The 27,280-nt window shown below is 43.8% G+C and overlaps 1 protein-coding gene across 1 annotated transcript; it reads left to right on the top strand.

Annotated features, from left to right (window-relative positions):
* The first annotated feature begins 3,501 nt into the window (after window positions 1-3,501).
* On the top strand, window positions 3,502-19,291 carry GPR132 (G protein-coupled receptor 132). The gene is made up of 3 exons (XM_004936416.5): window positions 3,502-3,576; window positions 14,831-14,966; window positions 15,426-19,291. The coding sequence occupies exons 2-3, from the start codon at window positions 14,942-14,944 to the stop codon at window positions 16,520-16,522; spliced, it is 1,122 nt and encodes a 373-aa protein (XP_004936473.1). The 5' UTR covers window positions 3,502-3,576; window positions 14,831-14,941; the 3' UTR covers window positions 16,523-19,291.
* The last annotated feature ends 7,989 nt before the right edge of the window (window positions 19,292-27,280 follow it).

Genomic DNA, 27,280 nt, shown 5'->3' with positions numbered 1-27,280 from the left:
CGAGCCCATTCTTCTGCAGCACACTCACTAACTTCAGCTTGGGCTGCAGTAGTGTTGCAGTCTCCTTGTGAGGCTGCAGTCTCCTTGTGAGGCTGCTGTACCTACTGTACTTCCTAAGGTTCTAATGCATCCCCTCTCCTCCTGAGGACCCCATGGGCACACTGACACCTCTTTACTCTGACCATACAAAAGACAAAACTCTTTTTGCCCCAGAAAAGTAAGTAAAGCCAAAAGTAAAGCTACAGGTCTCCAAAACACATTGTGTGACAATTAATTGCACAGTACCAGGGAGCTTTTGCCATGGCATATATGAATCCCAGCACCTGGAGGCATAGGACTGTCAAATCAAAGAGGGCTTTGCTCTTCAAGGTGAGAGACTTTTGCTTGAGGAGGTCATGACCAGGTACAGGACTCACAGATTTCCACCCCCCGGGCACACAGTGCATGGCTACATCATTGCAGGCTGAGGAAGGGCAAATTCCTACAATTTACAAAAGTAGGTGAGTCAAAATCAGTAGAGCTTTAAAGCACAGGTGTGGGATGAAGGCCTTTATGCAGATTGACAAAACAAAAGCAATTCATCAATGTCATCCCTCCTTACGACAGCACAGCACACATCAGGCTTAGGGAAAAAAAAAACAGTGCATTAGAAATCTCAGCAGCTGACACTTCTGTGTTTCATTTCCAACAGCACTACAGGAGGGTTTCTGTGTTCCCTGTAGAGCGTGGTGTCAGGAAACGAGAAAGCCGCACTATTTCTTTTGCCACTTATCTGGCCTGATTGTCAAGGTGGAGTGGAGCTGCCCTGCGCCTCCCACAGTATCTCACTTGAGGGATCCTACCTGTGATAAATCTTGATATCAGGTGCAAAAAATACCTGCACTCCTGGGTTTTGTCCCTGTCGCAGATTGTGATGCCCAGTGGCATCACAGCCACTGTCACGTCTAGACTGGGCTCAGGTCAGGAGCTGCTGAGGCTCTTCGTTAGGCACATTCGGTGTGTCATGTCTGTGCAGGGAGACTTGTTCACTGAGAGATCTCCACCTGGTGCTTGGTAAAGGGACGCAGAGCTCAGTGGCCCTCTGTGCTTCTTAGCCTCACTTTGGCCATCACTATTCTGGAGAGGTTCATGAGGATGTAGAACAGACGGTATTTGAGGTCTTCTTCATTCATAGGTTCTTGCTATTGTTAATTTTGGTCACGATGAGGGGAAGATAGCACTAACCATGCGCATTTTCATCTGCAGTGAAACAGAGAAATGTCAAATATTCTACCAGAAACTGCTCAGGAGTTTCTGAATGAAAATGGGGAGTGAATAACTCAGCCTGAAAGTCCTTCAAAGACACTGGACCCCACCAACCTCATGTTGCTATTTCTGTTTTCTGATCAACGGTGCACAGTCATTTTCTCTAATGTAGTACTGCAAAACTCTCAGGAAAGTTCTATGCTACGCAGCAGTGAGCTAACACAAAGCTGGACTCTTTTCTCCTTAACTCTTTGGAGAGCCTCAGTACCCCAGAAGGAAGATGATATGATATGCAGTTCAACTTGCTTAAACATAGCGCCTGTCTTAATAGCACCCAGCAATTAAAAGACAGAAAGAAATAAGCTCAAAGTAACCTATCTAAACTCACCAAGGTGCAAAGAAATGTTTCCATTTACTTCAGTTGAATTTAGATAGAGGCCAGAGAGTTTCTGCTTTCTGCTATAAATGGTTCTTTATCAGATCTTTATTCTTCCTGGATATGACAGCAGTACAATACATCTGAGGCCAAAATTTATATTGCTGTACTGCTTGTGTTATCTGTATGGAATACAGACTAAACTTACTTGAAATGTTTGGTTTGTTTTTGCCACCCATGGAAGTGCTAGCTCTGTTCTCATCTCCAGTCACTGAAGATCGTATCAAAAGCTTTTGAAAGTATCTTGAATGTGAAATCTTGACATCTGACCTCAACTTGCTAGGGTAATAACTGTGGGTGATGTTGATTTGGGCCATACACGAAGAAGCAGTGACTCAAAGTAGTAGTGTTTTTTAGGTCCATATGGAAGATTCAAGGCCACGGAGAGGTGTTGTCTTCCATTTCTCTATGGAGGACCACACAACTTTCAATGTGTCACCATAATATCTTGCTGGCAAGTGCATATGTGTTTTTATTTGGATATCCTCACATCTGTGTCAGTGGGAGTCAGTAAGCATCACAGGTGGCATAATCCATTCTAGCATCACTGGAAACAGAATGGCTTTTTTCTCATATCACCACCCTCTTCTGTTGGGCTTCTCATCCAACTAAATAACGTTTTTCATACGTATACAACTGAATGTATGTGTAATACCGAGGATAGGTATTATCTCCACCATACGTATAAGAAATGAGAGCCAATTGCAGTTATCCTGTTCCTCTGCCAGAGCCTGAGAGCCCAACCGTATGGTGTCCATGGCATGTTGGGTGTACACCAAGGACAGAAGTCCAAGAGATGATGCTCCTGGTCACAAATGAAGCCTAACAGTTACAAGAGCTAAGCCTACATTTTCTCACCACCATACAAATGACTGAATTTGAAAGAAATTACTTCCTTGGTTAAGGCTTTCTTTTCTCCTAGCTTCTCTCCTGATTGCATAGGCTAGTCTCTGCTTCCTTCATTGGCCAGCAGCTCTTCATGCCACAGGCACATGTTCCCAGCAGAGCCCAAAGTTACATGGCATAACAAGAAGGATGGGTTAAATGGAGTCTGGAGACAAAGAGCAACAGCCCAAACACCTCCAAAGAAGGCTGTGCTGCCTCATTTGTCATAGCAGGGCAGGAAGCAGTGCCCTTCTCACAGACTCTCTGCTAAAATGCAAAGTTGTGGTTGCTGAGCTGCTAGCTGGTAAAAGGCAGCAGCCATGCAAAGCAGATCTTGTACATGCAAGAGCCCACGGTGGAAGGGCAGCACTGTGTGTGGACACTGTTTAGTGTCTGAAGGCAGTACAGAGTACATCCATGAGAAAAGGCTGCTTCAGAGGACTTTTTGAAGCCTCTGAATTTGCAGCAGTGTTGTAGAGACTCACGTAATCTGTGTGCTCTGGTCGGTAGAAATATCACAGCCTTCAGTCCGGGGGCTGTGCTGACACAGACCCACAAGCATCATGCTATTTATTCCTCTAACTTCCCACCAACGCCCCATTTTTCTGTCCTGACCATTTGTATTTTCCCCTTTCTGAGTCTCCTCTGCTTACAGTAAGTAATAAGTAGTTTCTTCTACCTCTTGTCTTTCAGGATATTTTCAGGAGCAGAACTTCCCAGTGCAGTCACTGTAGATGCCTCTTTACAACAACCTCAAGTAATGACAGAACCAAGACTCTAAAGGCTAGGGGATTCCACTCACCCTCCTGTCTATAACCATGCATCTAATTACAAGTGACACTTCCACCCTGATGAAGTCGTCAGCAGTGTACTTTCTATAAGCCCACAACTCTTATGACTACGCGGTGTCGTAGGCAACTTCCTGAAGTCCCTACAGAGCAGCCTGTGAGCACAGCACGGGTCAGAGCGCCTTATCATCTTCTCTGTGAAAGCCAGGGGACAGAAAAGAAGTAAGTGATTGCTGGCACTGAAACAAGGCTTCTGCTCAGCAGCGTTTTGCTTTCTTTGCTTTGTTGCTGCTTCTCCATGCTGTGCATTTGTGTTTCAGGGATGTAGACTTTGTTGATGTTTCACAGCTTAAAACTCCATGTGATTGATATGATAAAGTGCTGTTGGATCTGTACCAGTTAGAGTTCACTGCAGTTAATGGAGTCCTTGCTACCTGCTATCCTTACAGATTTCCTTTCCTAAACAAAACACAGTCCTTTCATACAAAAAGAATTAGTTCCAATCAGAAATCAGTGATAAGTAAGACTGAAATACTGTGCTAGGATCCAGGCTGCTGAGATTTGATGGTCACTGCAGTGCATGAGGCATAATTTCTGAATTACTTTAGAAATGCCAATGGCACCATCATTATTGCCGGGCCTCTTTTGGTAGACCATGATGAGAATTCACGCCCAGCCTATCCTCTCATTCTTTCTCAGATGGAAAAGCAAGACAGGCATTTTATCACGTTGCATATTATCATGTTTATCCTGCTGAGCTGTAGTGACTGATTGGGTTTACAAACTTCCTTTCTTCTCTCCATCTCCTATTCGCACAGTTCTGCTGATCACTGGCACACAGGAATATCAAGGCTAAGTTGAGAGAATTCTTTTTCCAATAAATATTTTGAGATTTGCCCAGTTTTTCGGAGGCATTAAAAATGCTGAGATCAGGCTCAGTTGTTATTCTCTTGCTTTGAAATGAAAGCTGCTCTGCCGTTGCATTTACTGTAGCTGCAGCGTTAAGGAGACCACAATACTTGTGATTAAGTCACAGGTTGGTGACGGTTGGCACCACATTGGCATATGTGCAGGATGAATTGGTTTGACCTCCTCCCTCTATGACTTGAAGGGAGCCTAGTTTTGCTCTGAGAGGTTCTGAAGTCAGAGTGGATCTTTCCTATGCCAAATTGCATTTAGTAAAGAGTAATCATCCTACCAGAGCCAGGCTGTCCTATTGACTAGATCAAACTGAACTTTGTTTCCCAGATTTAGTTTCTCATAGGGTCTCCTTGGTTGCTTTTCATTTCTCTGTTAACTCTCTGCAGGTGTTCTTTTCCTCTGTGTTGCAAGAGAAAACACCACAGGTTATGGATACTGGCTCCCATGGAAATTTTGATGTAAAGCTTGATACACTGCCAAAGACCAGTGTGCATGTGGGCTTAGTTTAACCTGTTTTTCCTGTGATCCTATTAAAATCAGACACCATATCCATACAAGCAGTTCCTCAGCTTCCAGTAACTTCATTTGAAGATAAAAAGACTCTCATTCTGCTCTTTCACAGCTAATAGGCAAAGCTTGTTTTCTTCTGAGGGCTTGTCCATAGTCTGTGCAAATGACGCTGCATTTAAACAAATAGAGTATGAACTGAGCACCTCTTCTGTAGAGGTTTTTGCCTGAAACTGGAGATGACTCTTTCAGGTTCTGCATTTTCCATGCCTCTTAGGGGGACACTGAATTTAGAGCCTCATCACGAGCACACAGGTTGCGTTGCTGTCAAAGGCAAAGTTTCAGCTCTCTCTGGCTGCCATGGCAAAACTCAGCCATGAGTTGTGGGGATCATGTTAGCAGTTGTGGTGCCAATGCAACAGCACCGGAGTGACAGCTGCAGCAACATGAGAACAAATTTCTGTGGCCGCTGTTCATGACTGCAGCCTGAGCTCAGACAAGCTCCAGTTTTGTTTGCCTTCTCTTGATACTCTTTGTTTTTTCCGTGTGTTATGGGGTGTCGTTAGCTAAAGCAGTGAGCAGTTGTATGCTGAAACTAATACGTGTTGTTCCATTTCCACCTGACTTAAGTCCTTTTCCTTCTCTGGGCAGAGTTGGTGGCTTATCCAAAAGCATCTGAATATCTCCACATTGCCCCTGTCTCTAGGGTTCCTGTGGTTGGGTTTAGCAGATGGGACACCTCCTCATGTCCCTCTGTCACACATTACTGCCTGCTCCGTGAGTGTGCCTCATATGTGAAAAATCACTGCTTTAAAGCAACTTTGGAGATGGTGTACATGAGGGACACTATTTTTCTTAACAATGTCTCCTGTGCTGGAAATATATCAAAGCACTGGAGGAGGAAGTAGTCAAGGATCCCATCATTCTGGCAGAAATTCCATCACCTTTACAGATGCCTTCTGTTAAGCATACCAGGTTTGATCCATCTCCATGAATTAAGGCTATTTTTATAGCAGGGTATTCAGTGCAGATATGTGCTATCAGACACATCTAAGGCTCAGCCCTTGTTGATGCTTTTGGTGGAGCAGAGCATATGACAAAAATATTCTCCAGGAACCAAATATCACACTGTGGACCTGAAGTCCATAAGCACACAGGGTTCGGTATTGAGTCTCATATGTAGAAAGTAAAGTGGGTTATATTATTGCATAGGCAAGTAGGGTCTTATTGGAGCAAAGAGGATGAAGAGAAGTGGGAAATTCAGAACATGGTCTATTGGAAAAAAAATGCATGGCTTCCCTACCCATAAAAAAGGACACTGTGAGGAATATTTACTAGCTGGTGTTTTCACATGCATTCCAGTGTAAACTCTAAGTGTCCCAGCCTTTAGATGAGATGCTCAAGGGTTTAGCCATTAACAAGGTGTACAAAGGGTTGGAAGAGGTGGCAGCTGAGGATATGGACAAAACACAATAGAAGATTTAGCAGAGAGAAGAATGAGCTCACAAACATATCAGAGATGCATACAGATGTGGTGAGGAATTTTTGAGCGTGACAGTTTTGGTGGTTTAACTGAAGTCTTAAAGGGAAAACTGCCACCGTGAGCTAGATCTACAGGAGATGACCCATTTGGCAAGAAAAGGAAATCAGTAGTTCTCCAATTAGTTGAGAGTGAACCATAGAACAAGAAGGAACAAAGAAAATGAGTTTCAGGGTAAATGGAAAAGGAGGAAATATTGGTGTCTGAGCTCTGAGTACCATTTTTAAGTTTTCTGTTAAAAATAGCATTGTTTCAAGAATAGAAAGCACTGTGGTTTTCATGAAGCTTTGCAAATTCCACCTGCTGAGACACATTCACTTCAGCCAAAGTAAAAAACTTCTGAGCAGAATCTAGCCTAGAATTCTCAGAGTCAAGCAATTTGTCAATGAGCCCAAATCTGATAGGTCACAAAATTATTCTGGGCATCTTTTTGCTCTTGTTTTCCCCTTTAGCCTCTTTTACCAGCACCAGTGCAGTTCCTACATCACAGTGATTCCTGTGCAGACCCACAAGGTCAGTGCCAAGATCAATAAATTCCCCACAGTATCATGAGGTTGTAAGCTGAACACTGTCTATATGTTCTTCTACTACTGGTGGAGATCAGTCATACTACCTACTCATTCTTTTCAGCACTACCATGCTATGCTCAGACTGGAGAACTTCAGAGGGATGAAAGGGACAGACATACTTTTGGGATGCAGGGACAGCTTATAACAATGGAGATGTCAGTGCAGGAAAGGGAGCAGCCTATGCATTTATGAGTTTGAGCAGGAAATGTCTTTGGTTATGAATAAATATTCTCTGCACGTATCACTGCCTGGCGGCAGTGGCCAGTCGGCATCCTCTGGCTTCCCTGGGAGCCTGAATGACAAAGGAGGTACAAGTTAAAACTGCCGATCTCCTGGGTCAGCAGTGGATTGCAAATCACTGATTGACTTGGAACAGAGGTGTGGAAAGCAAAAGCAAGTTGGTGAAAGGCAGGAGCAAACCATGGCAATGCACAGACCATATATAAAGAAAAACAGGCCCAGGTGATGACAGGTTGGCAGGATGTGATCTGATCTGTGGTGGAGGACAGAGCCTGGCCAGGGCTCAGTGGTGAGAAGCCAGCAGCACACAAGATAGGTGCCAGATACAGGCTACCACAAGCCATAGGCATGGCAGTGGAGGTGTTGGAGGTTTTGCAGGAGTATCCTGCATGCAGGCCTAGATAACTGATGCTCAGAAAAAGGAGGAAGGTGCCCATAAGCACCGAAATCCTAAGATAAGGTGACAGTGCAGCGGGATACTTGTTGTCATCATTCTTGCATCATCTCTTGGATACCCACCCAAGAAATGGGAAAGAGGCCCAGTAAGTAAGCAAAGAAGAGATCACGGAAGAGTTAGGAGGAGAGAGCAAAGATTATTGTGCTGAGGCTTGGAAAATGGATCTCATGAACCAACTAGACCTCAAGGCAGAGCAGCACAGTAGGAAGTTTAGGCATGGTGGTTGAAGGCAGCCTGCAGCGTTCACAATGGCCTCACATGTCCACCATGGCACCAGTGCCAACTCCTGGACATACCAGCCTGTTTTTTTCCAGAACCCACAGCAGTATTCATCATTGTATAAGACCTCAACGTCAAATTTGGAGGCACTTGGCTGTTCTGAGCATCCAGGAGCACCCCAGGGGGTTCCATATAAGCTGCACATGGGAATCCCCTCTCAACTCTTCCAAGACTTGATAATTTCAGCATGAAGGAGCAAGGATTTTTTTTTTTTTACATGAGCCACTCAAGTCAGGGAAGCCTTATTTGAACAGCCTCTGCTTCCAAGGCTATGAGTTAGAGCTGTGCTAGCTTCATGGAGACATCAGGCACAAATGCCTGCTGGTTTCTTGTCGAGGGAAGAAGAAGGTGTGAATCAGAAGCACAAAACTTGCAGTCTTGGGGTTGTTCTCAAGTTGTGTTCACTTTCACTACATCTGCTCCACATCCTTGAACTTTCCTTCAACCTTTTGACCTGACTGGCTCTGTAGTTTAGCCTCAAATTTATAACAGCATTTCTGGGGGTTTTGGTGGCTTTCCAGACTGAATCAATTCCTCTGACTGTGATACATTTTCTAGTCAATCTGATAGGTGTTGTAGAGTAAATCTGCCCTGCAACAGCCATTCTCTGATGCTCTCAAGGAGGACTTTTCTTAGTCACTGGTTACAAAGTTCCCAAAATCATGACTCATGACCTCAGAATCTTAAGACTGGGAAGAAAACTCGGCCGGTATGGGGGAATCGAAGATCTGCTTTTCAGCTTCCCCTGTTGACCCAGTCACCCATCACATCGTATGAAGTGCACATGGTTTTACCTACTGCCTTGAATGAAGTGGTTTTAAACCCTGTAGGTGGTGCTTTCATTTGCATGTCTGTCTGCCTGGCATGGTTTTTTCATCTACAGTCCCTCACCAGGCAGTGTAACACAAACCCAGGATGCCCTGTTTATGGAAGGATCACAGTTCCAAGCCAGGTCATTCATCCACCTGAATTATGTGACTGCTTCACTTCATTGTCCTCACAGCAGCTTATTTTGGCAAAATAGTACATGTAAGGAAGTAGATATGTGAGTATATGTAGTTGCTGAGAGTTCACATCTAAGAACAGTGTATCACGAGATAAATCAAACACCTTCCTCTCACTAGAAACAGTTGCTCCTTTTGAATAGCAGATGATGAACATCTTCTCTCTTACAAATATCTTCTATTTTTTTTCAAGACTGTTTGTATCTGCAGTATGAAATAATATACTGAGACTATGTAACTAATCCCAAAGTCCTGCTGCTTCCTCTCTGAGGCTGTTTTCAGTGGCAGTAGTCTACAAATGCCCGATAGCTTATTTTAACCAGCATTAGTTAACAGAGATCTTACCTTGTCCTTAATGTCCACATAAGCCTTTCACAATTCTCAGCTCTGACAATAATCCTTGGCATAGAAGGATGATTAGAAAATGATTAGAAAAGGAAAAATAGATAAATATCGTGCTCAGCTGAGGTACCTGTACTCGTTGCAGATTTCACTGTCTCTTTTTTTCTCTTTCTGTATCTAAGGTGGATGAATCCAGAGCCTTTCCACCACCGCTTTACTCAACTGTTGTGCTTTTTTCTACTTCCTTCTCTTCTATCTGGAATTTTCTCTTTTCCTAACAGTGGTTATTTTTATCACTCCAACTTCTCTGTTGGGAATCAGAAGTTTTATGTGAATAGCTAATAGGCATCAGACAACTGCAAAACAAAGCTTTTTGCTTTCTCCCTTGTTTTCACTTCCCTCTTTACACCTCAGCGTTAGCAAAAACAGTTCAGACTCTTGAGGGAAGATCAGATATTGACAAAACTAGCCTGGATGTTCAGCAGCAGCCTTCAGTGAAGCTGGCCAAGTCTCCACACCTCCCAGGATCCCTTTATGTTTCATACAGGGCCAGATTCCAGCGAGGGTCTTTAAATCTGCTAAAGCAGTAAGACAACTGCAGAGACCAGGAGCATCTCTGGTGGTTGGTGGAGGGTGCAGTTCACATCCAGGTTAGGCTGCTCTCTGCACACCTCCTCTGTCTCTGTCTGCTCCTGGCCACTTGCAACTACCAATCCCCTCACACCAGCCTTGCTGCTGCTGTGACTTTTGTCAACCAATTCAGAAAGGTAAACCAGTGGGCAGTTGACCCAGATAAGAAAGGGGACACATTTTCTGCTAGCTTACCACTATGCACGCATTCACTGCAGGGTCAGGCGATGTACTGGTCAGGGTCAAGGCAGAGAATAAAGCAATGAGAGCCAAGCTGCTACTCTAGTGTGGCTGTGATGTGAAACCACATTCTCATGGCATCCCAGATTCATGTCCTCATCTCCCATGAGCTGTGTCGGGCATCTCTGTAGGAGAGTTTAATGCTCCCTCATGCTTGGCAGGGAAGAGGACAGACCACCACCACACAGGTGTCCATCTCCTGCACAACAGCACTGTCATCCCTGCCCACAAGATGGGAGATCTGATTCCTAAACTGAATTTCATCAGTCTGGTGTTTGAACTCAAATCTGCCCCTGCTTAGGAAGGCTTGAGAACCTTCCCTTTCTATTCCCTCTGGTATACCTGGGCTGCCATCCAGGAGGAACGCAAGGTGCAATGGATCAAAGACAGAGTGAGGGAAGAGTAGGCAACTTCTAATATGGTTTCATTGTCCCATTGGGTGGGCATGCAGCAAGATACTTGTGCTACTTTCTCACCACACCTCAAGAAAGTGGGAGTTCACATCCAATTTGCCTTATTTGTCCACACCCCTTTTTACTTGAGCATCTCCATCTGCCTTCTAGGATTTTCTCTATGTAAGATCTCAATACATTAAGGCAGGTAGGCACTACGTTTTTGGAGTAAGAAATGTAATGATCCATTTGTTTAGCAGGTGTGAAACTCTACCAGAGATCTACCTGCTCTAACATATATACAACCTATATGTAACATATAACCTAGGCCAAGAGCAGACACCCAAGAAAGAGGGCAAATAAAGGGCAGGAGCATAGCAAGTCTTCCGTAGTGCATTATCATATTTTACTGTGATTTGTGCTCAGACACTTTGCAAGTCAGAGATGTTGTCTCTGTTCTTTCAACAAGCCAGGAAGATAAGATGTTTTACAAATCTTAAAGGAAGGTGAGAAACATGTGCTGACTGCGGTTTGAGTCTTGCTCAGTGAGTCTCTGAGAGTAAGAAGCCCCAGCGTGCTGCTAAATATATGTTGAGCTGTTGAAGCAAAACACACCCATGATCCAGTGTAGCACATTTTGGTGGATGGTGAGCCCCAGCAGAATCACTGCTGTTGCAGAAAGGTGAGGACAACTACTCTGGACAGGATCAGCAAAGCTGAAAGATACAGGGCAGATAAGAGTCAACACTGCAGGGAGAATATTCATTAACTGCCTGCTAAGTGCTGCTTTCTGATCTTTAGTTTGAGAAGGAAGCCCCTCCCCAGGCCCAGGGAGCTGAGCAGCATTGCTAGACTCAAGACTGAGCTGGATGCCTCAGTCAGGGCTGGAAGGCTGCTCCAGGTGGGGCTGAGAGTCAGGAGGAAGGGAGGGAGGGGAGCAAATGGCCGCCTTCCCCTCCATCATTGACAGCCCAGGCCTTGACCAGAAACACCAAGCACATGCTCTTTCTCTGTAAGCATAAGTTTGTGCTCTTTGTCTGTCAAGACCTGGTGGCTGGCAGCTGTCTGTTAAGAATGTCAGTCTCCTCAACCCAATATGCTGAGAAACCAAGAAAGGAAAAGCATGTCTGATGCAGACAACTTTAAAAAGTCGCACAGAACTCCTTTCTGAGTCTCACTTGCAGGTACCAGACACAGGAAGGAGCTGTGGTCTGGAGGCAGAGCCTTGACTCCCATCACCGCCTGGCTGTTGTGAAAGGGAGGTGTTGGTACCAGGCTTCATGTCTCTTCCTGCCCCCAGCAGCACACACAGGCCTTTCTGAGGAAGACTGCCATGCAGAGAAGAAGCAACAGAGCTGTGGTTTAACCTGGCATACAGCTGAATGCCACAGAGCTTTTTCCTCATGCCCCCCACCCATGGGATGGAGGAGAGAATCAGAGGAAAAAAAAGAGAAGTAAAACTGGTGGGTTGAGATACAGTCTGTTTACTAAGATGGAACAGGAAGAGTGAAATAACAGTCCTGATAATCTTATATATGTATGTATATAATGACAGTAATGATAATTTTCACAGAATCATAGAATCATTAAGGTTGGAAAAGACCTCTAAGATCATCTAGCCCAAGCATCCACCAATCACCAATACTGCCCACTAAGCCATGTCCCTCACTACCACCTGGGCTAGTACCAGATCTGGAGATTGGTGGCCCTGCCTGTGGCAGGGATTTTGCAACTTGATGATCTTAGGGGTCCCTTCCAACCCCAAGCCATTCTGTGATTCTATGATCTCCATGGTTCTTGAGCACCTCCAGGGATGGTGACTCCACCACCTCCCTGGGCAGCTGTGCACAACCACTCTTTCTGAGAAGAAATTTTTCCTAATATCCAACCTGCACCTCCTCTGGCATACATACATATATATGTGTGTATGTCTATACATATGAGGGATGCAGGAGGAGGCCAGAGACCCAAGAACCCTGGAGTGCTGGACCTGAAGAAAGGAAGGAGCAAAGTAGGAAGAGAGGAGGCTAAGGAAGGAGGCAAGAGAAAGAAACAATAGGAATCGTGTCTACAGAGTAAGTCTCCTTTGGGAACCATGTGTCTATGGACTAAGCCTGCCACTTTCTGTTCTGCACCATTGCCACTGCTCACTGGTAAGGCAGGTGCCTCTGGGGGAAGCAGGCCTTTGCACAACCAGCAGTGAAAGGTGTAGGACGTGTGAGAAGGAGAGTGCTTGAACACAAGCAGAGGGCCAAGAAACACATGTGAAGCCTGAGGGAGGGGAGGAGAACACACTTTCAACCTCTCTGAAAGGTTTTGTGTGCAACACTCTTAGGGTAGACTGTTGGTCTGTAGCTGAGGCAGCGTGCAACAGTGCCACGTTCCCAACTTGACTGTTGCTATTTCCATTACAAACCAGTTTCATTCATCTACTGCGCTTCACCTTGGAAAGGGAGGTCTCCAAGGAACCTTTGTGTTATGTGGGTTCCTGGAGGTCTCATATTGCTTGGACACAAGCAGAGGACAAGCTCTCCTATGTCACATGCCAGGTGAGATCTGGCACAGAGTCTCTGCTGACTCAGAAGTCAAAACACCATTTTTATCCCTCTCTGCAATCGTTTGGTTTGTGGCCTGGATAAGGTTTGTAGCCTCAGTGACCAAGGGTGATAGAGGCAGAAAATCCTAATGTCACTACCATCTCTTACAACTACCAATTTTCTATATTGATACTAGCTATGATACTAGCTATGAGGACACTTTCACTGCTAGCAAAAAAAAAGGAAATAAAAACTTTGCAACAGCCCTGCTGAGTACCATGCCATCTTTCCCACACACAGCAGTGAGGATCCTCTTCTTCAGTCATCCTTAAGCTGAGGCATTTGAAGCTAAAGGAAACTTCACATCCTCCTTGAGAGGACCTGAACATATCCATCGGGTACCAGATGACCTACCTCTCAGACAAGGAGAGATGTGGCCCTCCATCACTTGGCAGGAACAGGATACTTTGGCCTGACTAGTGAGGCAACCGCTTACTAACCTCATCAACATGTCAGCAAGCAAACGGAGCGTGGTTTGCCATAGGAGGAAGTGGAAGGTAGTCACAGAGCATGGTCACACACTCCAGTATACTTCTTCCACACCAGCAGTGCTTTCTCAGTTTGTCTGTATACAGAGCCCTTATTCCAAGTGCCACCCTGAGAAACAGTTTTCTCTGCCACCAGTACTGGGAATGGCAGCTACCACTGCCTCTGCCCCATCTGCCTACTTGCCAGGATTGGAAATGAGTCTTCAGTCAGAAGCTGCTGTCTTTGAGTGGGCTCTGACTGTGTTTGGGTACTTGTAGCAAACAAACACCTCTTGTGATGGGCCAGAATCTCTCCTGGTGCTTACGGCTGTGGCTAGCACTTTACAGCTGTGAGGACTGCACAGCCTACTGCATCCTGTGTTGGTTTTCTCATACTGTACTCATCCTACAGTAACTAAATTGAGTCAGGGAACCTGAATGCCCCTCAGACTTGAACGGTAGGCATTCTGTTAGGCATTCACAGTAGAGCAGCTTATGCAGTCCCAGGGAGGGGAGAGAAAGGCCCCACCAGCTTGTTCACTCTGCCAGAGATGCATGAGACAATCTAGGTCCTCACTGCCCTGGGAACAGACTGCTTCTCCTAGGTCAGCTTGAGGTTGGACCAAGCAAACAACACATAAATGTTCATAGGCTGACAAAAGGTACCTTCTCCCCTGTACGAACACAGGTTGAAAAATGGCTCATGCAGAGTGGATCAGAGAGGCACATGCCCATGTGTGATAGGTGATAGGACTCAACTTCTATCAACACATCTCCTCTTGGCAGTTACCTGATTGGAGTAGGTGTTCACCCCATTAGTGAATGTCCAAAGGATCAGCCCAGGCAAGATCTCTTTTTATGAAGTATATTATGCAATGGAAACTTTCAACTCAAAAATACAACAAAGTACAGTTTCTAAGACAACTCAGTACCATTATGGCATACTCCGTGTTCCTTTCTTCAATTGGTAGGACATTTTTGTGTGTAAATCATCACATGACTTTGCAAGAAATGGTTCTCCTAGCTCTACATTAACCAAATGCCAGGTCTGCTCTCGTGCATGGTTGCCTTGGAAAGGCAATGTTTTTAGTAGCCATTCCTGCTCAAGAAACATTAATTTTCTTTGTCCCCACTTCTTAGAAGTGTATACGTTCTTCTCTCGTTTACTTCCCTTAACTACCCTTATTTCCTGTTCTCTTTCTCCCAGAGCTATCAAAAAGATGTGGTAGTCAGTTCTGTTGAATTACAATGGTGTTATATAGCACTACAAGTTTGTGTTCTTCATCTGCAGCTATTCAAGAGGAGAGAGGTGTGAATCATATGTGAGTACACACCAGTGGCCAGACTCTGTTTCCTGTGTACTGGGTAGTCTCTGACACAAAACTGCCTCCACCCACTTCAGATGTTCCCCCATCTGATCAGAAATGGTAAGTGCTTCTACAAGCCCATCTCTGAAATCTATATAGTCTGCATTTTTTACTATTGAGTTTGGGGGAAAAAAAAAAAAAAAAAAAAAAAGAAAGAACACTAACGCCCTTAATTTCCTCTGCAAAGTGATTTTAGTAATTGATCAGCAGCTCCGTCCTATTTATTAGGCAGCCTGGTTTAGGGTCGGTCCCCACTACCCCATCTTAGTGGATAGGCATGCTATAGTCAATCTCCTTGTGAATAAAGGTCCTTTTTCCTGGAACTAACTGAAACCTGGCTCCCTGGGGATACTAGAGGACACCAGCAGGTCTTGGAAAACTCCCCTGTCTTAGGTGGTTTAAGACAAGCATCCCACTTGTCCCCCTACCACGTCCTCACGTCTATGGGACTACAGCCTTTACTGACACACTTTGAATTGATGCAAATACTAACTTTCCATCTTGTCTTCTGATTCACAGAAAACACCAGCTGGGAGAAAAAAATAATCATGGGAGATCATAATGTCTGTGCCACAATTGGAAAGGATAATAATTCCACTATTTGCTCGAACATTCCCTACGAAGACACCAAGATACTTGTAATTGTTGTTTACAGCATTGTTTTTGCCATTGGTCTTCCAGCAAATTGCTTAACTTCCATGCTTGCACTTGTACAAATCCGAAGGAATAATGCAATTGCCATCTACATTTTCAGCTTATCATTGTGTGATCTGATGTATTTAAGTACCTTGCCCCTCTGGATTATCTACGCACAACAGAATCACCAATGGACTATGGGTGAACAGGTTTGCAAATTAACAGGATTCGTATTTTTCTGCAACATATACATCAGCATTCTGCTTTTATGCTGTATTTCTCTGGATCGTTATGTGGCACTGGTGTACGCTCTGGAATCAAGAGGGAGAAGAGGACGCAAAAAGGCAATCATAATAGTATGTTTTCTTGTTGCTGCAGTTGCAGTAATCCACAGTCCAGTATTTCACATGAATAGTATACATAACAGTAACTGCTTTGAGACCTTACCCCTTGACAAAACACTGGCTTCTTTCAGCTTTGCCAGATTCCTATTTGGATTTGTCATACCTTTCACAGTTCTCATTTTCACCAACTACAAAATTTTCCAAAGAACCAAAACAAGTGACAGTGTGACTTCTCACCAAAAAGCCAAAGTGAAGTATCTGGCAATTGCCATCATTGTCATTTTCCTGATGTGCTTTGCTCCCTACCATGTGGTACTCTTAATAAGAGCCATATACTTTATGTTTCATCAGGATTGCTCGTGTCCATTTGAAAGAAGTATATATTCAGTTTTTACAGCGTTTCTGTGTTTATCAACTGCAAATGGCATTGCTGATCCAATCATCTATGTGCTGACTAGTGAAAATGTCAGGAAAGATTTCTATAGAGGTCTGAGAAGGTGGAAATCAAACTCATCCAGGCTCAACTCATCCATTAATCACAAGACTGACAGTAGCAAATTGAAAATGCAAAAAGAATCACAGGAAGGAGTGTTAGAGGAAGAAAACAAAGAGATATCGAGTTCATCACAGGTGTAGGAGACCGTATGCAGTCATAATAGCAAAGACCCAGAAGGTGGTAGCTAGCAGTCTGAGGCTGCAGCTGGCTGCTGACAGCAAAGAAGTTCTCAGTGTGAGTTGCAGACTGCACAGTGCAGCACACAAATATTTACATGCTGATGTCCAAAGGAAGGGTTGGTGGTTGGTTTTTTTTTTGGTTTGGTTTGTTTTTTTTTTTGCAGTACGTGGGCCAGCAACTCCTTGAGAACTCTATGGGAATGAAACTTCTTACTTCTGTTTCTCTCCTTTGATGAGGTTTGCCCATCCGTGCCATCAGTGAAAACCTTGCTTTGCGAAGAACACGTGGATTAAGCTGTGAAATTTACTTTGACTCAAACTGAAGTTTTAAACGCTTATTTTTTGGACCAGCTCTTCTCTTACAAGCCGAGAATCAGTTTCTCCTTCTGAGCTGAACAAAAAGAAACACCCAACCTGGGAGAACAGTGCGAGGCCCATTCTTCTGGTTGACATCACCAGCTCTTCAGGAGGTACACGTTCAGATTCTCATGCATGTATCCTGTTGTTAAAGTTTGTGGTTAACCAGTGGAAAATATAAAAAATGAGGAAGTCTTTCATGAGCCTTGAAAATGTTCCTAATGCTTCAGTATGCAGTTTAATCTACCTTGCACGTACTGAGTAAAGGGCAAAACAGCATCCTGGTAACGTGTACAAACAGCACTTCTACAGTATTCATCACGAAACAGCACTGAACAGTCTTGAAATGCTTAAAAGTACCCTTCTACTGCTTGATATTTTACAGTTGGTAGATCTTCCTTGTTTTGTTGTTGGCTCCGGAATGTGCTGAAATGTTTAGAAAACGTAGACATTTTCAGATGGAATCACGGACTGTTTTTATGCCTCCTCCAAAGATCTGTTGAACCTGTGTTTCGTTTCTGACTACGATAACGCTTCCCTCTCTGTATCGATCTGGATTTTAGTGTGCAGGATCTATACAAGAGTATAACCTTTCTGGCAAGGAAGGGTGGCAGCATGGAGAACACAGTCCCTTCTCCTCGTGGATGGGAAGTCCTTCGGACACACTGGCAGCACACACTGAGACTGTGCTGGGCAGATTTCGTTGTTTCCGCCTCCGTTTTTGTTGTGTATAAAGTACTGTTGGCAATATCCCGTGCCTTCAAACTACAGATCACAAAATAAGAAGCATCTAACTCTACCACCTGGCAAGACTTACCTAAAAACCTTCTTCATATTTCTATGTGACCAAAATAGAACATCACAAAAGTAGTGAACCGATGGCATGTTTATTTCAGTTTCTGAAGTGTTCCATAGTTCCATTCTGCTTTATCTGCAATGTTGTATTTCAGTAATATTTTTAAATTGGCGTTAATACCCCCATTTCTGAATTGAACTAATATTAGCCCTGACTACTAAAATATTTGTTAATATTTTGAAATTGTGTTAGATATTTCTGCATGTTATACTTCATTCTTACATGCTTTTGGGAAGAAGCATTGTGCCCAAATGGCGTTTCCTCGAGCTACTGTATTTATGACTTATTTAATTCTTGTATTATTTAATGAGTCCTCTGACATCTTCCCATGAAATGTTTGTCTTTTCAAAGGGAGTTTGCACAATTCTGAATGTAATAGAAGAGTGTTTCTTGGAAAACTGTGAAACTGTGTCGTGATGTTAATTAGCAAATGGTAGTTTTCTATTTTCACGTGCATCTCAGAGCTCAAATGCTCTGAGGTAAAAAGGAGAGCGCTGAATATCTGTACCTTTGCTGAAAATCAAACTTCCCATTACTAAGAAAATCAGCAGCAGGCGTTGCTCAGAACAGCCCCAGTCAGCCAGGGGGTTGCTGATTAATCTCTGAAGACACGTATGTAAGGTGCCCCAGCCTCAGGATTTTCATAGCCTACATGTAAAACTTCGGTGAACAATGGCAGTGAATTTGGAAGAAACCAAAGAGGCGGACTTCAGACTTCTGAACTGATTGAAATGGCTGCAAATGGGATATTCAACCTGATGACTTTAGAAATCTCTCCGATGCTTTTCATGTGAGAAAAAACAAGTGTATTTACATCAAACAATATTGGAGTCCAGCGCCATTGATGCAGGGGACGGGGATCAGCAGGGTCTGACACAACATTAGTAATCCTTTTGCCTTGCCTAATTCACTTACCCTTTCAAATTACTGTATCTTTGTGCATCTTCTCTCAATGAATGTCCTTGGTGCATCGTTGTTCCGATACACTCTGAAATAAACCCTTCTGCAACCCGATCTAACTTTGAAGGTGACCTACATGACCCTCACAGATCCTTTCCAATCTAACTTATCCTGTGACAAAATACTGAAGGGATTACGGGGACGAGGTGAAGACACCAAGAAATGCTATTTCCACATTGTCAGAGCAGCCCATCAGATATACTGAGTGTTCCCACACCATAAATTGAAGCATATGAACTCACTGTTTTGTTACACAGTGTATCATAAAGGAAAGGAAGGATCACAATGCTGAGATACTTGCTGGAGACCTAGCAAAGGAAGTTACTTAGGTCAGAACAGATCTGAAAGGTCAATTGGTTGTGTGGATTACCGTTAGGTGTCTCAGTGCTCCCTGACTGGCAGCTCAGGGCCGTGCCCACTGCCCTGGGCAAGCTGTTCCATGCCCACCACCCTGTGGGGCACAGCCTTTCCCCACCTGACCTCCTGACACAGCCCCATGCCTTTCCCTCACCTCCTATTGCTGTCATCCAAGATAATAAAAGATGATTTTAATTCTACATCTCTCAGACATTCCTACTGTACTTGGGATATAAGTGGATTGCTGATTGTTGTGAAACATAAAGTGAGTAGTTTCTGGATATCAACTAGAGCTGGACAAACTAGTTTTTGCAGATAATGCATCTTTTTGCTTACTCATCAATTCTACAAACACTGCATTACATCTTTGCTGGCAATAACTCAATTAGAATTCTCCATTACTCTCTAAGAAACATTCGGTATGCTCAGTATTAAATTCTGCTTCACAAGTACAGTTATTCTTCCTCTGTAAAACAGGCAAAAACAGATATGAATAAAGTCAGACTCTCTAAGCATGACGAAGTTTCACTTGCAGCTGGTGGCCCTGCAGCTGCTCTCATTCAGTCCCTGCTATCACGTAAAACCCAATGTCAAATTTCTGTTTGGTAGTGGGTGATGAAACCTAACTTAGCACCCAGGTTTCAAAGCTGTTCACAATCTTATATTTTCTCATCAAGACTGTACTGCCTTCCTACAGGTCACGATGTGGGACAGGTCTTCTAGGAAACATCCTCTATAGAGAAAAATAAGGCAAAGTTGCCTGTCTTATTTTCATGGAACAAATAAGGGTGGGCAGATTGTATCAGAGAAATGCAGTCATATTTGGAACCTCTTCGGTGTGCAGAGGAAGCGTATGGGCAGCAGCAGCTCCCAGCATAGCTTCTGCAAGTAACGTCTAGAGATGAGGGTGTCGTACATACCTGACCTGACCTCTCCATCTCTTTTACTCTCTTTTGTGGTGCTTTACATCCCGCTGAGCTCCTTCTCATTCCCTGCACAATTAAGCTTTGCACAGGAGAGGGCGCTTCTTGTATTCTGTTTGCACCAGCGATGCAGCGAGGCCTCCTGACAGGCAGTTCTCAAGAGAAAGGAATGGGAATAACAAAGGGAAATCTGTTATCCCAAATTAGGCTAATGCTGATGTCTTGGTAATTGATGTTAGTTGCCGTTCTCAAGAGCCATTAGTAAGAAAGGACTCTAAACTCACATCTCAGCTCTGTGTTTCAGATCACTGATAATTTCTAGGGTCCGTCCTCTAAGATATAAGACCCTAAGATAGGGTCTATCCTCTCAGAGATAATCAAGCAAAAAAAAAGAAAAGAAAAAAAAAACAAAAAAAAAAAAACCAAACCAGCCTTGTAGGCAGACAGAAAGTCTGCTGAGGAGGGGCAATAAGCTATGTGGTAAGAATTTCACAGAACATCATATGTATATTGTCTGCACGAGCAACCGCAGAATATGCCTTCTCAGTACACCATTAGACGATCCATCCTGTTTGGCAGCCTTGGTCTGTAGTGGGGCACGTACATTACAACCTATAAGCACGGAGCATCCCCTGCATGCTCAAAGGTCTGTCTTGAAATGCTTTCTTAAGGGAGGCGAAGAATTAAAGAGAAGAGACAGTGTGGGAAAAGGATGTTGTATGATATACAAAGTCCTGAAAAGCCTCGCAAACCTGAAGTCACAGATGTTCTGAACAAGTATGCAAATACCTAAGTATTCAAAACTGTTGCTTACAAATTCTTCAGTCTGAGTCACAGTTCTCCTTCTGTAAAATGGAATGTTTCTACCCTTCAGCATCACCTGCCTGCTTAAAGCACAGCCCCTTGCATGAGATACTAGAAAGAGTGATCAGGTGCATGCATAGTCAGCGCTTACAGCAGAAGGGCAGTGAGCTGTGTGGAGGTAATTATAAGCAACTGAAACACAAATTCTACCGAGTCAGCACTTTCAGAGACAGCTTTGAAGCTCTACAATTGCTTCTATTTATTCATAAGATTCAGGGAAGAAAAAAAAGAGGACTTCCATTTAACTTTACCCCCCCCCCCCCCCCCCCCCTAGTGACATGGTTACTAGGCCCTTGGGGATTTCACAGGGATTGTTCCTTAATGGGATGCTTTCGAGTTTAGAATTTGGTTGTCTCCTGAAGGGAAGAGAAAGTTAGTAGCACAGATTCAGAGAGTTGCTGTCCAGACTAAAAATCCCCAAGGCCAAGCACTCACAAGGCTTGTAGCATCTCTCCACCAGTAACGCTAATAGCACTTGCTGTTTCACCTTCCATATATGACAGATTGCTGGTGATAATCTTTAAAATCCTCAGTGCTTTGAGATCTATCCCTGTGGATGTTGCCTCTCTCAGGCTCCTCCCTTCCTACAAAAGTTTTTGTAGGTTGGGAAGCACTTTCTTAGCAGCAGATTTCTGACATGGGTCTCTGACCATCTAACAACGATGTGCTTGAGGCAACAGCACTCATTTGGTTGATTAAGGGTTGCTTTTGTTGTTGTTGTTTAAATACAGTGAGGACAGGACTGGGATCACACTACCCACTACAGGTAGGTTTTATTACTGTATACTTACCATTTACCAGTGACTACACAGTATGTTGTACGCAGGACATTTGATAAGGTATTCAAAAAATCCTGTAATTTTCCATTTAGCTGCATGCATGGTTTCTGTCTACCTCTAATTCTTTCCTTCCTATCTTTCTGAAACAAAGTAAGGCCTGTGAAAATGAATAGTCCATAGCTCTTGGTGGAATGATATGCTTAACTTCATTACTTGCAGTAGTAGCTGTGTCCCAAAGGTAAGAAACACACTTCTCAAGTTGAATTCGGACTGAAAGCATACTGCTGTGAGCAAGAAGGAAGAAAAATATGTTTTAAATAAAAAAGAATCTCAGAGATATGACTTACTTCTTGCTTCTTTGTATACTGAACTGTAAAGGAGATACTGAAAGGTTATAATGTAATAATGGAAAAGATTGGTGGGCGTAGGAAGGGGCAGCAGTTTAACTTCAGTGCTCCAGAAAAGCAGAATTGAAGATGTGTGATCTTATAGCACCACCTGCTCTGAGGAGAGCTGTGAGCCCTGCTTGCTTCATTCGGGGACAAGTCACTCACTCTTCCAACCAGAAATACTCCTCCTTCACAAAAAGCTAGAAACTGCATTAAATCTTTGTCCCTTTGCTTTCTTACCTTTCAGTTTCAGATACTAGAACCTCTTAGTCAAATTCCAAGATGAGAAATGACACCGTACAAGCAAAAATCCCAGAAAAGCATCGTTTTCTCTGGAGATATCCAAAACCATTCGAAATAAATCAACACAAAGTTAAACCAAATGTATGAAATCAGCCTTCCTGCCATGAATTGAGTGCAGATCTGAAGGGTTTTTCTGGCCTGGGTTTCCATTTCGTACCAATTTAAACCTCCCAGATTTGGAGGAAATATTTTTGTTGGAGAAATATAGCTTGGACGTATCCATTCTAACATAAAACCATGTTACTGTATAAGCCTGACCTGTCATTGTTTCATCATCATGCATCAAATTGGCTAACATGAAGAAAAGCTTTGATATCCAACATACTCCAACAGTTGCCACATCAGCCAACTACAGACCATGAGCCCACTGCTCTGCTATGAACCATGCAGCAGGGAGTTTCTGATCTCAGAAATGACACCGAGATTTAATTCTCTTTTCTACACTTTCGGTTCTTATTATTCTGGCCAGGTTTCTTGCTTTGCACAATTCAAACCCACGTCCTTTCCACGCACCAGCTGCTGTTTCTCCAGGAGCTCAGTGCAGGCACCAGAGGGCACCACACTCTCACCTATTTGCCCTGATGGCCGTGGTGGACTTCAGAGTGAAAGAAAAAAAGGAAAAGATTGGCTCTTGAGTTGCCAGCCCGTAATCATAGGTTGTTAAGACTTTGTGCTGCTAGGTGAAACAGTCTGTGTGTGTGTGTGTGTGTGTGTGTGTGTGTGTGCTCGTGCTTGTCATGCAGAGAGCTGCTGAAGTAGATTGGGTCGTGGTGCTTACCCCGCTATGGCAGCAACACATACCCGTATTCAAATGGTGGCTATGTACAGAAAGAAAAAGGAGAAGCAGAAAACAGAAGTGAAAGCAAGAAATATCATGCAAAGAAAAGGACAGAGCCAGTTTCCTTGTGTCAAGCAATAAAAAACAGAGGGTGACGGGGCTTGCAAGGATCTGCCCGTGATTCCCTGGAGAGGATGTCAGGGACAGAGGGAAATGCACCACCTTCTGCACTCAGCTGAGCCGGCTGCTGCAGTACTTGCACACCCAAGCGTGCAGTGAGCAAAGCCTCAGGAGCCCCTCTGTCTCTGTGCCTACACACACCGCTGTGCATTGCCCTGCACTGCTGCTCCGTGCAACTCCTGTGCCCTCATTGCATGTCGGCTGGCACTCGGTGCTGTTTGTTAGTCACATTAAGTAAGGCCAATTAAACATGTATTACTCTGTTAACCTGAGACATTTTGAAATGATTGCTGGGCTGTCACTGGCTACTGATAGAGCAGCAGGAGACGTGAGTTAACATTCCTTTATTGCTACAGAAGTCAGGGCTGTCATTCCCATCAAGGCACAGGACCCAGAGCAGAGAAAGAGACTTGCTCACAGCCTCTTATCTGTGTTCATGCTCATGCCTCTAATTGGGTTAACCCTTTAACCAGATAAGTCAGACAGGCATTCACAAGCATTCCCTTAGGAAAGAAAAAGAAAAAAAAAACTAAAAAATTACATTTTAAATATGACTTTCCATGCCCCAGTTCATGAGTTCATGTACATTTTATGTTCATCTTTGGATACCCTTTCTAAATTATAATTGCTATCTTCATGCTTAATTTAAGATGTATTTTTTCTTATAGTCTGTAATTCAGATAAGCCACCATCAAATCAACATCGGCAATAATTTGTGGATACAGTATGTTTTACAGTTTAACCTATCAATTCACCAGACTATAAAGCAAAACTGGGAAACAATCTGAGCACTGCAACAAGTCATCACAACCTTCATTTACTCTCCCAGTCAAGGAAGGCTCAATTTAACTTGCAGATAAAGCACGACTTCTGTATTGGCTTATCCACAGCTTTCTTACCTCCAGAGTCCTACTCTCCTTAGTAACGGTGGGCCAGAGGAAAATCCCATTTCTGTTTTGGAAAATGTAAGACATTTAAAATGCTGTTAATGGTTGTTATTGGGGTCCCATCTAGCAGAGCTACACCAAATGCCTCAAAACTATAAGGCAAACTGAGCTAAATATTCTAAAAAGTTCTGTCAGTTCTATCCGTGCTCTTCAATTACAACTCTCTGGTTTGCCAGTACTGCAGAAATCGGTTTCCTGTTGTCACTGTAATTTTCAGGGACGTGAATTCTCAAAAGAGCACAATGCCTCCCAGAAGGCTGATTCCAAGAGAATAACACTGCCATATCAAAAGATGCGCCACAGCAAAGGTGCACACCTCAAATCTGACCTGAAGGATCTGAAAGCCACACTCTAACGTATGTTCAAGGACATCTGAAAAAGGAATTATTCATTAACTTCTTCAGCTTGCAACTGCTTCAGGCTATTTTGTTCCTACAGTAGCTGCAATTTTCAAAGGAAGGTAGAGCTACTGAAGAAGAAAAGACCTTCATATGCACAGCACAAACACATCATCAGTAGCAGACTAACTCCAAGAAGAAAATATGGTACTTAGCTTGCTGCAAAGACAGGAATACCTTGTGTAGTGACAGGCTGCACATGTTTTATGAGCTTGGGGTGCTATTGAATAGTAGATGCTTAGTTACTATAGCAACTGTCATATCCCACGGCATTTATGCTTAGATACGGAACATATTTTAGGCAGCACCAGACAACATGGAATTCAAATTTCCAAAATGTATGTTTAAAATAAAATCCCTGTTACAAAGCAAAGAGGTGTGCTGCTCCTCCTTATGAGAGGAGCACACCTTTTTGTTGTTTGCAACAACAAAACAATCTTGCCCCCCACAAACATGGAGCAGAACTGCCACAATAATCCAGAAGGGGGCTCAGAAGCCTTAAAATCCCAAACAATATTCAGCACTTTAAAATCCATTTTTGCTGACTGCTACTGCATAACTTGGAGACTTCTGCTGTTTGATACAAAGCACTGAGCTTTGCCATAAAGGTGTCTATCACAGCAGTGCTACCTTGCTAGGTATCACTTTGAAAGTCTCAACAAAACTTTTATCATCTGTGTTTTGTTCCTACTGCAAATATCCTACCATCAACATGAAGCCATGTATTATTGCCTGCCCCTGCCTGCCAGCACACAATATACATTACTTGTGTTTTATGGCTGGAACATCTCAGTCTGTAGTTCCTTCAGTTTGTGTAGCTTTGCATACCACCCACTGCTGAAATCACTTCCTCTGAGTCAGCTGATGGATGCAAATCTTGGTGAAACACTTCTTTTATTTTTGTTTTGTGACATCTTGGTGGCTGAAGACCACCGACAAAAAATGTAACATGAAGGCACTCTATCTTTCTGGTCTTTCTGATCAGCAGAGGAAACTGATGGCTACTGACTTCTACAGTTTTCTGTGAAGGGCTCTTAACTCCAACATGACCATGTTGGGAAGGCAGGCTAAAAGAGTCTGTGGACTAGTATAAGCCAAGCAGTTTTCCTTTCTCCTGTTTCCCCTATATTTCATTTCCTGCAGTCAGAACATATTAATACCCCTTCTTAACATTTTATTATCAGTTCCAGAGAGCTATTAGCTGATAACAGTGGTGGTGGTTTTAGCACATAGGGTTTCTTACTCAGACCATAGAATCATAGAATCATTTGAGTTGGAAGGGACATTTAAAGACCATCTAATCTGGCTCCTCTGCGATGAACAGGGACACCTACAGCTCCATCAGATGCTCAGAGCCCCATCCAGCCTGACTTTGAGTATCTCCAAGGACAGACCATCCACCACCTCTATGAGCAACCCGTGCCTGTGCCTCAGCACCCTTACAGTAATAAAAACCTTCTTCTTGTGTCCAGTCTAAATCTGCCCTCTTTCAGTTTGAAATCATTTCCCCTTGTTCTATCCCAACAGAGCCTGCTAAAGTTCTTTTTATCTCATCCTCTACTCATTTCTTGGCTCACGTCATCCTTAATCCTCCTGGCCTTCTTGTAGACAGATCAGAACCTAGGGCCTGAGGCTGGTGGCCCGAGGCAGACAAATTTCTGCCTAGGAATGGATTTGGTTTGCCACAGCTTACACTGACAGCCACACACCCTCCCTCCCATCACCTGTCTGCTACAACTCCTCAGTTGCTCAACAGCTGAGCCAACACAGCCAGACAAACACTGCCCTGGTCAAGTACCTATTGGCTGATGCTTGTAATAGTTGATGCGATGAGTGCTCTGACTGCTATGCTCATTTTCTGAACCACTAACGCTTGATGCCAGTGTCACTATCACCCACCATCAAGTCACATTTAGCCCATCAACAGACAGTTCAGATATATTCTCCTCTTCCTCCTCGCTCACTCACTCCAAACTCCATGTTTGTTCCACAGGCACTGGATGCCCCCATTCCTTGTTCACCTCCCTGCTACAGACAGAGGTGACAGCTCTCCAGGCTCAGGGCAGTGACGTAGATTTTCTGAAGGCTGAGCAGAACTTCTGGCCACATTTTGTGTTCCACACATTAACACACAACAGTAACATGAAAACATTTTTTCTTAGACCTTCTCAGCCTTCCAGTGTCTAAAGGAAGTCTATAAGAAAGAATGAAACAGGCACTTTAGACGTTCAAGGTCAGGTTGGACAGGGCTCTGAACACCTGATCGAGCTGTAAGTGTCCCTATTATTGCAGGGGAGTTGGATCAGATGGCCTTCAAAAGTTCCTTTCCATTCAAACAATTCTATGATTCTACAAAACTCAGAGTGCTGTGACTGCAGACTGCACAAAGTGAGGCTGTAGCCTGTCTCTGGCTTACAGGGCTCAGCTGAGCTGCTACAACAGGCTTACTTCTTAGGCAACAGCCACATTTAATTACCTTCCTTAGCCTTTCTTCCATCTGCTCCTGGAGTTTTAGGCTGAGCTCTGCTGCAGGAATGTGCTCATCTGCAGAAGCACTCAGGACTGTTTCGCAATGCTGCTTATTTCAAAGGTGGTCAGAATTTGCCAGGTTGGGCTTAAAGGAAACGG

Source organism: Gallus gallus, chromosome 5 (genome assembly GCF_016699485.2).
Source record: "Gallus gallus isolate bGalGal1 chromosome 5, bGalGal1.mat.broiler.GRCg7b, whole genome shotgun sequence".
Classification (NCBI taxonomy): domain Eukaryota; kingdom Metazoa; phylum Chordata; class Aves; order Galliformes; family Phasianidae; genus Gallus; species Gallus gallus.
The sequence above is the reverse complement of the archived record's forward strand: the minus strand, read 5'-3'. Positions and strand labels throughout refer to the sequence as shown.